The sequence below is a fragment of the Tamandua tetradactyla genome, chromosome 10 (assembly GCF_023851605.1).
Source record: "Tamandua tetradactyla isolate mTamTet1 chromosome 10, mTamTet1.pri, whole genome shotgun sequence".
Lineage (NCBI taxonomy): Eukaryota > Metazoa > Chordata > Mammalia > Pilosa > Myrmecophagidae > Tamandua > Tamandua tetradactyla.
Window position 1 is genome coordinate 99,109,012 of NC_135336.1, and position 12,659 is coordinate 99,121,670.

Here is a 12,659-nt window from a genome sequence, read left to right on the forward strand (position 1 = left end):
GCCAAACGGTGACAGAGGAAAACAAGGATGAGAAATGGGGACCAAGTCAAAGCAGGGAGCAGGCCTAGTGAGTGTACGGGGCAGGGCTCTCGTGGGCTGCCCAGTGGACTTGTGCCCCTCACTTTCTCACCAGGATGGTGAGGTGCTCAGCCAGTGCCAGCCCTCGAGGGAGCCTGGGGGCAGCGGGTAACGCAGCTCTCCAGGGAACCTGCTCTGACCAATGGGGACCCAGCACCAACCACGGAGCAGGGCTCCAAAATGCCACCTGGGAGCCGGCAGTACAGACCCCAGAGCAGGAGGAGCCCCCCGGCAAGGCCCAGGCAAGACCAGGTGGCTTCATCGTTTTGTCCACTTGTTCATTTTTCTTAAGAAAACTTTTAACTGACATTAAACTGATATAGAGAAAACTGGACAAGTTGTAAGAGTACGTATTGGAAAGTCTTCCCAGAGGGGGCAGACAATATAACCAGAACCAGGTTACAAGAGCAAAAGATGGCCTCTGCACTGACACGCCGCGCCCACAGGACGCATCGCCTTCAGAAGGCAGGGCTAAAAGCGTCATGCGGCTTAACTGGAGTCTAAAAGAAAAGCACACACTGGGGGACGTCAGCAGGGAAGGGAGTCTACAGACAACCCAAGCCAGGGCCATAATTGTACAGGGGGAGCCCGATGCCCCCAAGGTGATCTGAGGAACGTGAGGCGATTAAACGTTAAGGGCTGGGCCCAGCCCAAGAGGTCTGATGCAGGAAGTTGGGGAACGGAACCAAAGAGTGGTGTTTTTATAATGCCTCCAGGTGAATCCATGTACACAAACCCCTGGGACGGGTACCCCTAAGAGACCTTCACATGCAGAAGGACAGATGTCAGGGGAAAGGTAAGTGACCCCAGAAAGCCTACAGGGGCAGGGTCGGTGTGGGTGAGAGTGAGTGACCACCCAGGGTGCTGGACTCGGGGGGCTAAAGGGGTGCTGGCAAACAGGCCAGCTGCCTCCCCGCAGCACTGTTCTCGGCTGTGCCAGGGCTCGGCTTGCCCTGCTGATGGGCCTCAAGGAGCCTCCAGGTGCCTTGATGGGGATACTGGACAGCCCTGCACACACTTCTCGGCACACTCCTCTGATCACGCCCCTTAAGGGAAAATGGTTGAGTCAACGGGAAGGACATTTAAGAACTGGTGCCTGGCCAAACACCCCACACGTGCACGCACTTCACAGGTGTGGCTGAGCCCGTGCAGGGAGGCAGTTTCGGGGCACGCAGAGGCCGTGTGAGGACCGGAGCCCCTTACCCACGACTCCTGGATGCGCAAAGGGCATGGAGGCAGTGAAAGGTTCTTGACGGGAGGCTCGCTTCACTAGGAGCTCCTGGCTGTCACGGGCAGCGCGTGCATCTGGAGGCAGGGCCCCCATGGACTCACCCGTGTGCCGCTTGTAGTGCTTGAGCATGTTGACCTTCTGCGCGAACTGCCGGTGGCACTCCTTGCACTCGTACTCCTTGATGCCTTTGTGCAGCTTCATGTGGTGGCGCAGTGCGTGCTTGGTCTTCATGCCTGCAGGGCACGCGGGCGGTCAGCAGGCCCCGGGGCCCAGGGGACCTCGCACTGACACACACGCGCTCAACTAGAGACAGCACGGCGGCGGGCCTGGCCCAGGCAGGCGTGGACAGGAGGTGGCACGACACCGTGGGGACCTGGTGGGGCCTGGGATCCAGCTCTGGCTGCCCTTAGGTCTCGATAACCTCAAGGTTAACCGAGGTGGGGAACGAGGCCATTCCATGAAGGCACTGGAGGGGGTAACACTGATGGCCGCTCTGCCTTTCGATTAGCTAAAAGCTAACTGTAAGGTGTGGAGAGAAACCAAAGCCTCCCCAACTTCGTCCATCAGCCCTGGGACAAGCGGCCTTCCACAGGGGGCGTGAGCCAGGTGGGCTTCCAGAGGAGGACAGGCTCACGCCCCCTGCCCGTGTCCTCCAGGGAATGCTGTCATCCTGCTTCCCAGGAGGACCTTGGAGACCTGCCCTGCTCATCCCCCGAGCTAACTCACCATCACCCCAGAATGTCACCTTGCCACCGGCCATGCAGCGGGGCCAGACAGCGTCTCTGCACCTCCAGCCCTCTGCCGCTGCTGCCTGTGGTGGTGGGGTGGGGAGTGCAGAACCCCTGTGCTGGCCGACAGCCCCCTTCCCGTTCCAGCTTCCTGGCCAGGTTCCCAGGAAAGCCCTCTACAAAAGGAAGCCTCCCCCAGTGCCCCCAGGTCCACACCCCAAGCCAGCCTGCATCAGGCCATGGGAACCTGACACCAGGCGGCCGGCAGGGGGAGCTGAGGCCCCTGAAATGAGGCGCCCGTGGTCAGGAGTTCCCTGCTGTTGGGGCTAGGACAGTAATACACAGACAAGGAACAAAACAAAACACAGACAAGGACAAAAGGGCGACCCCCGTCTTGAATACCCGACATTCTTGCCACTTAGAAACACTTGATGAATAGAACGAATTACCACGTGGTGGAATAGTTTAAAGCTCTCTCTTTTGGGAGTTCGATTCTGTCTGCATCACATTTACAAATTACTTGGGGGTGGGGGGCGGAACTGATATTTTAAAAATACTTAGAATTTCCCAACCTCGAAGGGGCCCAGCCTATCGTTAACCTTCTGGGGGTTTTCCCTACAGCCTGCCAAGATGATCCCCAAGTTTCTGCAGTATGCGATATGATTTTGAACAAGGTATCTTCTGGATGGCCTCGCTTGCTGCTGCCCCACGGGAAACCCACCGCTGGCGCCACCCTGTTCCCGCAGGGTCTCCATCCCCCACCCCACCTCCTACTGGGCTCTCTGGTATCCAGTAAATCCACAACCAGGTCTAGAACTTCTACAAAACAGTTAGATATGTGAGCTGTCCCTGCCACATCGTTTGTGATGCTAACAGATGGCCAAGGAACCTTCCTATAAAGGATAAAGGGTCTCATCATATGAGGTTCTAAGAAAAAATGAGGGCAAAATTTGTTCAGATATGAAAAGATTTTGGATATATTTATATGTATTTTTAATTTTATTAAAAAATTTTTTTTGCATGGGCAGGAACAGGCACTGAACCCGGGTCTCCGGCATGGCAGGTGAGAATTCTGCCACTGAGCCACTATCGCACTACCCTGAACATATATTTTTAAGCAGAGAAAAAGCAAAGTATATAGAAGCAGATGCACAGTCACATTTCCTTGTATGCACCGGTGACTCTAATGTGAAAGCCAAATGATAACACAGTATTTTGTTAAATATATATGGTAGCTCTACCGTTTGAAACTGTTGTGTACCCCAGAAAAGCCATGTTCTTCAATCCTCATTCAGTACTGCTGAGTGGGATCTTTATCTTGCTTCCATAATAAAAAGTCTCATCATGGAGATGTGATTCACCAATTGTGGGAGGGATCTTTTGATTAGGTGGTTTCCATGGAGATGTGTCTCCACCCATTCAAGGTGGGGTTGCTTACTAGAGCCCTTTAAGTCAGCTGAGAGAGAAACCCCAAACTTCATCAGCCCTTTCTTTGGAGTTAAGGCATTTGTGCTGGTTTGAAAGGATTATGTACCTTACAAAAGCCATGTTTTAATCCTAATCCATCATGTGGAGGCAGTCGTTTCTTTCAATCCCTATTCAGCACCATATACTGGAAAACTGATTAGATTATCACACAGAGATGTGACTCATCCAATTGTGGGTATTAACCTTTGATTAGAGGGAGATGTGACTCTACCCATTTCAGATGGGTCTTGATTAGTTTACTGGAATCCTTTAAAAGAGGAAACATTTTGGAGAGCGCTTAGAGAGCCACGAGAACCATGAGAGCCCACACAGCCAGAGACCTCTGCAGATGAAGGAGGAAAAACCCCCGGGAGAACTTCATGAAACAAGAAGCCTGGAAAGAAAGCTAGCACACGTCCCCATGTTTGCCATGTGCTTTCCCAGCTGAAAGAGAAACCCTTTCATCAGCCTTTCTCGAGTGAAGGTAACCTCTTGCTGGTGCCTTAATTTGGACATTTTTACAGACTTGCTTTAATTGGGACATTTTCATGGCCTTAGAACTGTAAACTTACAACTTACTAAATTCCCCTTTTTAAAAGCCATTCCATTTCTTGTATTTTGCATTCTGGCAGCTAGCAAACTAGAACAGATTTTGGTACCAGAGAAGTGGGGTGCTGCTAGGGTTTGCAAATACCACACATGTTGGAATGGCTTTTTAAATGGATAAGGGGAAAATTCTGAAAGAGTTGTGTGGAGTTCGATAGAGAAAGCCTAAAATGCTTTGAAGAGACTGTTGGTAGAAAAGTGGACTCTAGAGATGCCTCTTGTGAGGCACTAGACAGAAATGAGGTGGGTGTTACTGAAAACTGGAAGAATGCTGTGAGAACTGTATAGATGGAACCGCTGCCAATTTCAACTGGGAGGGGGCTCAGGAAAGGGAAAAAGTGAAGGAAAAATGTCTTGAAAGGCAAAACAAAGGAGTCTGGGGTCTGAAGTCAAGAAGCTTCAGGCCAGGAGAGTGGCCACACCGAAGCACATGAGAGGGTGAGTTTGCCCCAAAGGCAGAGAATGGGCCTTCCACCTGGTTGCAGTGGAAGAGTCATGTCGCCTCAGGCCTTGGAGAGGGTGCAGCCCAGTCCATGGGTTTGGGGAGAGCCTGGCTGCCACCACATGGAGGGGCTGAGTGTCTGCCCCGGAGATGGCAGAGAGCCCAGGTACAGCCCAGATGCTTGGAGAGGGTGGAGCTGAGAAAAAGTTGGTCTCCCCAGTGTCCCCCAAAGTTGCATTCCAAGAAAGGTGGGCCACTAGGTAGGCCCTTGGAAAGGGTGGGACTGCCACCTTCTAAAGCCCCAAAGATAAATGACTCCCAAACTTAGAAATCTAGTGGAGTCTGCTCTGAAGATTTTTGAAACTGCTTTAGTGGAGTCTGCTCTGCAGGTTTTTGAAACTGCTTAGGCCCACTGACCCCCGTTTTCCCTTCAATTTCTCCCTATGGAAATGGGGATATTTAATTTATGACTGGCCCTCCTTTGTATGTTGGCAGCAAATAACTTGTTCTGAGTCTTACAGGTCCAGATTAGAGAATTTTGCCTCAGGACAGATCATTAACTAACCTTGAGGAGACTTTGTACTGGTTTTAAACTTGTATTGTATTTGTATTGTTACTGAAATGTGTTGGAGTGAATGCATTTTGAAACAAGCGCCTGGAAAGAAAGCTAACAGATGTCACCATGTTTGCCATGTGCCTTTCCAGTTGAGAAACCCTGAACTTCATCCGCCTTTCTTGAGTGGAGGTAACCTCTTGTTGTGCCTTAATTTGGACATTTTTATAGATTTGCTTTAATTGGGACATTTTCATGGCCTTAGAACTATAAACTCACAACTTAATAAGTTCCCCTCTTAAAAGCGATTCGGTTTCTGGTATATCGTGTTCCAGCAGCTAGCAAACTATAACAGTATCTTTTTCTGGATGCCTTAGTTTGGACATTTTCATGGCCTTGGAACTGTAAACTTGCAATACATTTCCTTTTTTAAAGTCATTCTGTTTCTGGTATATTGTGTTCTGGCAGCTTACAAACCAAAACAGTAGCCAAGACACTGCTACCAGCATTTTCTTTAAAATATTCAGAATTCCTAAGAGAAATAAGGAAACTAAATATTTAATACACTTCAAGAATAGAAATCTCTCTATATCTAACTGAATGCAGGCCTGGCCTCAGCCCCTGAGCCCCTGGGCCCCCGAGGGAAGCAGGTCTGGCTGCTCCAAGCCCCCTGGGAGAGCTGGCTATTTGTGCCCAATAGAAGGGCTGGCCCTGCCACAAGCCTACCACTGACCCTTTCCATCTGTGTCTTGTCTAAGCAAGATGTCACCAGCCAGGTCCACTTCACTTTCCAAAAATTTTGCATTTTAGAGAGAGTCAAAAGGAAAGGGACAATGGCAGGAGGGCTGGGGTCTGCCAGTGGTGACAGGGACAGGAAAACTTATGGTGCTGCAGCAGAAAGCAAGCCAAGGAGGATGCAAGAGGCTGGTGACGGACAACCTGAAGCACAGGTGTCCTACTGAGAATTAACATGGTACTCAGTGGTGTCGGACCATCAAAATCCAGTATGTGACCACTGAGGTCTATGTAGAAATTTCTGGAAACATTGATGAGAAACTATTAGCAGCAGTTCTTTTGAAGCAGGGATGTGGAGATCTGACGTGGGAATAAATTAGCTTCTGATATAGCCATTTGGATTATTCAAAATAAAATTGGGGGGTGGTGGTAGGTACAGGTGCTACTTTTCAATAAAACAATCTACATGCGGTTCTTCCAGAAAGTTATTTTGGAAGACAGGCAAGACACTGTTGCCTCTTTTCATCCCTGCAGCGAGGAACTAGGGTTCAGGGGAAGGAAAAGCAAAACTATATTGTATGCTTTATTCTGTGGTTAGTTTTTTCAACCTTTTACATGTGACCTTATTTTTTTAAAAAAAGCTAAAAGGGGTTATTGAGATAGTGGAATTACGGGCATTTTTGTTTTCATCACATTGGGCTATTTCATTTTAAAAATCAAATAAAGGAAACAAATAAAACCATTCATGGAATATAAAATTAAAAACCCTAATGGCAAAGCAGATGAGCCAGATTCGTGCCTTGTTTGAATGAGGACAACGGAGGTGGAAGTCCCCTGAACTAGCCAAGGCAGACCTGCTACTCCATGGTTTTAAAGTCTTTTTTTAAACAGGAATGGGTTGAAATTTTAACATGGACAGGGATTATCTTTTATTTTGTTTTTCTTATTTTTACTTACTGTTGTGGGATGTTCTAGTAACAGATTTATTATTATTAACTAATCTCATGTAATTATAATACAGCTTCTCGGCCATGGTGAATTAGCCTTGGAAACATAGCTGACTCCAGTGGGCGACTATTCCAAGGCTTCTGCACTTAAACTCGGACCACACAGCGATTCTCAGAACTACCTAATACCTGAAACAATTCCCGGCCCACTGCTTTCCCATTTTCAGAACAACTTCTTTGTGCCTTTATGTACCACACCTTTCACCTTGTGGGCTTCTTTATTTTTCTTCTAGATTCTCGATTTCAATATTCAGCTCACTTGTTTTCCTTATTTATCCAAGTACATAATTTAAGTCAGTGGATCTACATGGGATACAGCGTTGGCAAACACCTCTCATTTGATATGCCACTTTCTGGTTAGAGAAAAATCTTTCCCGGTAAAGATTAGGGTAAAGGCCCTTTCTGTGAGCTCTGGGTGGAGGGACCGAGGGTCTTGGACTACTGTCTTGGTGTCCGTTTATCTGCCTGTGGCTGGTCACGGCTGGGGTGCCTGGGCAAGCATACCCCCCGCCACACACGCCCTCTCCCCAGGGTCATGGGTGTGCCCACCCCTCCACCACCCCTGCCTGTCCTGGATGTACACACACACCTGCCGCCCTTCCTCCTAGGGCCCGCGCAGACACACCTGATCCCACCCCACGGGTGACAGATCAGACATACCTGATCCTAACCACCCCCCCAGGCCTGCACACGTGCCCCTTTCCCCAGGAGGCCCGTGTGTATGCACACGGCCCACCCCAACCAGGGACCTGTGCGGACACACCTGCAGGCCCCCACCCCCTCCCCCGCGCCTGCAGAGATGCACCTGTCCTCCTCCCCCAGTCCTGCAGCCCCTGCAGACGCACCTTTCCCGCACTCGGCGCACAGGTACTCGCGGATGTTGTCATGCACGCGCATGTGCTCCTTGAGCATGTCCTTCCGGGCAAAGGATTTCCCACACTGCTCGCAGGCGTGGCTTTTCACCCCTGAAAAGAACCACAGCGTCAAGGCAGCGCGTCCCCGCCGGGACAGTCACGCAAAGGTGCTGCCCGGGACAGAACCACAGTCTCCTCCCGACCACCCTTTCAGGGACTCCCAGCACTTTGTCAAGATGGGGTGGGCTCTGCGGCCACGAGGCGGCCCCGAGGGTGTGGGAGAGGGGCCCGGCAGGGCACACGGGAGCCCCAGGGCCGCGCACCTCTCCTACCCAGGGATCCGCGGAGGCGCCCAACAGCCCCCACCTGTGTGGATGAGCTTGTGCCGCTCCAGGTTCCCGATGCTGTTGAAGATCCGGCCGCAGATCTCGCAGGGGTGGATGTACCTGGAAGCAAAGGGGAGGCTCCACGTCTGTGATGAGCCCAGCAGGGGCAGCAGGGAGGGCGCGGAGCTGGGCACAAGGGCAGGGTCCCTGCGGAGGCCCATTCCTTCCAACAGCACGGAGTGCGCTGCGGGCCGCCAGGGAAGAGCCCCGCATGGGGCGGGGGCTTTGGGGGGGTCCTGTGGCCGGCAGGACCCCAGGGCACTCTCTGTGAAACGCTGCTGCTCAGGCCCTGAGTCTCCAGTAGACGGACAGTGGGGTGTGAGGACGAAGATGACGGAGGAGCCACGGGACAAGGGGGCTTCCCAAGACCGGGCCCCGGAGAGGTCGGAATTCACTCAGGGAGACAAGCACGGCTGACGAGAGCACCCCAGAGAGCACGAGTGCACCCCACGACCCCCACACCCCGGCCCCCAAGGCTGCCCGGAGAGGCCTCACTTCTGCACGTTGGGGTCTGGCAGGTTCTCCCTGTGGATGACCATGTGGGCGTGGTAGGTGGCCTTGAGGGCGAAGCGCCGGTTACAGGTGCTGCAGCCATAGCCCTTCTCCTTGTGCACCTCCAGGATGTGCTTGAGGTACTCCTTCCCCCGGCCGAAGGTCAGCTGGGGCCAGGATGACGTCACGGGCGAGGGTGGGCGGGGGGACAGACAGACAGATGGTTAGACCCTGTTGTGGAGAATGGGGAGCACAGCCCTGGGCCTCCTCAGCTAAGCTGCCGTCCCCGCTGATCAGGGACGCTTTGGGAGCCCAGCACTGACCCCGGGAGAGGGCATCTAGGGTGCACCCTCCAGCTCCTTCCGGGCTTCCCCACAGGTACCAGGACCCCCGCTGCTGGCCTCCCTCGAGATCAGCCCACACCAGCCCCTTCCCCTCCTCTCTACCCACCTCTCACCCCACTCCCCAGTGCCCTGGCAGGGCCTGGCTGGCCCACCTGCTTCCTGACACAGGGCAAAGCTGCGGGTGGCAGGGAGCGTGGGCTTTTCCCAAAGCTCCGAGGCCCCGTGGAGGGACCTGCTAGTCCTTCCTTCCATGCACAGGGCAGGCTCCGTGGGCTCCGGGCCCAGGGGGGAGAAGGAAAGGAGAGAGGGTCCCGGCCCGAAGCCTGCAGGGTCAGCCACTGTCGGGTGGGACGTGCTCAGAACCCAGCTTGGAGCGTGCGGGTGGGGAGACCCCCACAGGCACCCCTTTGGGGCACACGATGGTGGGGCAGCCCTCCATGGTGCAGCTGTGGCCCCCGCAGCCCCGGCAACCACGGTTCTCCCTCCCAGCCCCAGGAAGGGCGGCAGAGCTACCTGGCACCTTTTGCAGCTGTACTTGTGAGGCTCCGAGTCGGCACTCTCGTCGGAATTGTCGTCATTCTCCTCGGAGGAGATGCCGATCTTGCCAATGAACTCCTCCCTCTGGTGGTCGTCCATCAGCGCAATGTCCTGGAAAACGGGCACAACATCGCATGCAGTCAGAGCGGCCGAAGCTGCCAGCAGCCACTTGTGCCCCAGTGGTAGCTAGGGGTCTGCCTAGAGGAGGAGGCAAAGGCTCGGGGGTGTGGGGCATCGTCACCAGCCCCACGCCGGCCCCACGCCTCCCAACCCTGCTTCCTTGGAGCCAGCCCCGCTTTCTCTGACGGAGAAACTGCCAGGCCTGCCGGCTCTGCAGATCAATCCTGCAGCACCCAGAGCTGCCTCAGGGCTGAATTTCCCCAGGGCAAGGGTGGGGCCACAACGCACCCCTGGTCTGAGGTGGGGGTGGGGGTGGGGACAGCTTCCCGGGCCTCGCCTGGGCATCTCCAGGCCAGGGGTGACGCAAGCCACCTCCAAGGGCCCTGTCCCCATGGCTGGGATCTCCCTGACGTGCTCTTTGTTCCTCTGAAAAACACTGCAAGATATGCTTCAATATTCATTCTAGAGGCCAGGAAAACACGGCCGGGTATGGTGCTGGGAGAGAAGCCGGGGCAAGCAATGTTTCCTGCACCAAAGGCCCCTTCTGAAACTGCGGGGGTCGCATCCCAGACAGCCCCTGGAAGCAGAGCCTGGCAATGTTTTCTATTTAAGCAAAACTCAGGGCTCCATGAGGAGTAAAAGTGTTTCCTTGGGCAAGTTCACTATCATTTCTCTTCCTTCCCCTTCTTTCTGAAGCACAAGGATTTCCACACAGGCCTACAGTTTCCTTTCCTTTGCCCTGTGACTGCCTCACGTGGATTTAAGTGGACTCTCTCTCCTTCGCATGAGCAAAGAACCCAGTAGCGCCTTAGAGAGCAGGGCCCTGGGAGGCAGTGCTGGCAGCATGTCAGGTCCCCAGGGCACTGGGTAGCTGCCGGGTCCCCATCTCTGCCGAGTCCAGCCGAATCCTCATGAACCTACTTTACGGACCCAGAGACGAAGGCTCAGAGAGGTGTCTGGGGCCCTCCTCTTACCTTCCCACCTGGTTCAGTATTGTTGGGACTGACTGTGCCCCCTATACAGCCGTGTTGGAGCCCTGACCCCTGGGCCGTGGGGGTGCACATGTTTGTAAAGAGGCCCCTGGAAGGTGCAGGCTCACTGTGAGTTAAGGCTTCTGAAAATTCTCCTTAGATGAGGCCAAATCAAAGCAGGGTGGGCCTCCTTCCAGAGGACCAGAGGCGTGATCAGCAAAGGAAATTGGACATGAAAGAAGCCAGAAGTCAGAAGAGCAAGAGAGAGGCAGGTCACCCTGCAACAGAGGCAGAGCTACCAGCCAAGGAATCCCAGGACTGTGGCAAGCCAGCACCCAAAGGCTCTAGCCTCCAGAAGGCTGACCTGTCAATACCCTTAACTTTGGACTTCCAACCTCCAAAACCAGGAGACAGTTACCGTGGTTAGAGCTGGCCAGTATGTGGCCTTTGTCAGGGCAACCCTGCAAAGGGAAGGCGGTCCTGCAGGCATCCCACCCCCCTACGCTCTCAATGCCCTACCCTCGGGCTTCCTCCCACCTGCCCAGCCAAGCCCACCGGGCCCAGGGGCTGGGAGCTCTGGCTGCCCTGCAGCTTTGTGCTCTGACCTCCCAGGGGCCTCTGGCACCAGCCTCTCCTTCTTCACTGTTTTCCTGGACAGCACCTGTTCCTGGCCCTTGGGGGGTCACCCTGCATTCTCACCACTGCCCTCAAAGGCTCCACCAACTCTTCACTTTGCCCACAGGTGGAGGCGGGCGGCACAGGCCACCGTCCCGATTCTTGACCTTTTTCCCTGGAAAGCACTCCCAGTGGGGGATTTTAATTCTCCTCCTGACCAGGTAAAGCAAACGCAGTAAGAAGGATTTGCTTCAAAGCTGTGCCATTTGCTGGAGCCGAGGACGATCTGGGGTGGTGGGCGCTGTGGCCCCAGGGGGCGGGAGGGGCGAGGGGGCGTGGCAGGCACCTTGAAGTGGACGTGGATGTGGTCCCTGAGCACGTCCACACGGAAGAACCTGCGCCCGCAGATCTCGCAGGTGTACTTCTTGTCGCCGTGCGTCAGCAGGTGCTTGTTCATGTTGCTCCGACAGGAAAACACCTGGGGGGGGACACGGTTAGGGTCCTGGCTCGGGACACGGGGAGGCTTTGTCCACACCTGGTTTCACTTGATGGACCATAACCAAACTCAGAAACACATGCCCTCCTTTTCACATGCCCTCTGCTGGGGACTCCTCGGTGTCTGGGATGCATAATCACTTGATGCTGGAACTGCTACAACTTCCCCAATCATTTAATACTTACTTATATTTTAAGGGGAATGAATGATTTTCGAGTTTTCACTCTAGAAAGGTGTAAGAGAAAGTGCAATTTTATTGAGCCCATTTAGATATTTCACCGGGATGGAGGGAAGTCAGTGACCCGTGGAAACACCTGGAATGTTCTGACGGTGGATCCCGGAGAAGAGGGGCATGCCTTGGCTGGTAAGCTGTTTCATGCCCAGTCATGGCCTCAAGTGGAGCACGTGGGGACTCATTCACCCCGCTCAATGGCTGTTAACCGGGTACCACCTGTACCCAAGCCGGGGAGTGGGGTGAGCCTCCACTCTCCTCCAGCAGAGCCCGGAGGACAGGATGGCCACAGCCACCAGCAACAGGGCGCCTGGGCCACTGCCCTGGACAGCCACATAGGGAAGCCCGGGGAAGGGAGGCAGGCTGGGCGTGAGACCTGGCACAGAGGAAAGAGGGTTACGTGGAGAAAAGTGCTTCTGCCGAAGCTCAGTCTCTGGAGACCCACCTCAACCACGGAAGAGGTCAAAACGACAAGGGCAGGGGACGAAGGAACACCTTAGCTTAAGGCACGCAACCACTTGTTCCTACACATTTTCCCCCTCAGTGTTCCATGTGCAAAGCTCCGAGTCTGGACTTAAGAAAACCACAAGCTTTACGGTGGCACTACAGCCTCCACAGCAGCGTTACCTTGCCACACACTGGGCATCCGGAAGGCTCCTTTTTGTACCGGACCAAGCTCTCGCTACTGGCCTCCAGGTCTTCTCTCTTCACCCGCCTCACTCCTGAAATTCCCAAAACCAGTAGTGAGAGAGGAGTGTACATGCC

General features: G+C 54.0%; 1 protein-coding gene across 2 annotated transcripts in view; it reads right to left on the minus strand.

Annotated features, from left to right (window-relative positions):
• The window catches only part of PRDM15 (PR/SET domain 15), an 88,024-nt gene that overhangs the window by 12,383 nt on the left and 62,982 nt on the right, over positions 1-12,659 (minus strand). For both annotated transcript variants that reach the window (XM_077118960.1, XM_077118961.1), the window contains exons 13-19: positions 12,522-12,616; positions 11,513-11,644; positions 9,437-9,571; positions 8,583-8,746; positions 8,068-8,147; positions 7,693-7,812; positions 1,411-1,542 (exon numbers count right to left, since the gene is read on the minus strand). In XM_077118960.1, the coding sequence (XP_076975075.1) occupies positions 1,411-1,542; positions 7,693-7,812; positions 8,068-8,147; positions 8,583-8,746; positions 9,437-9,571; positions 11,513-11,644; positions 12,522-12,616 (858 nt within the window). The remainder of the gene's footprint in view (positions 1-1,410; positions 1,543-7,692; positions 7,813-8,067; positions 8,148-8,582; positions 8,747-9,436; positions 9,572-11,512; positions 11,645-12,521; positions 12,617-12,659) is intronic.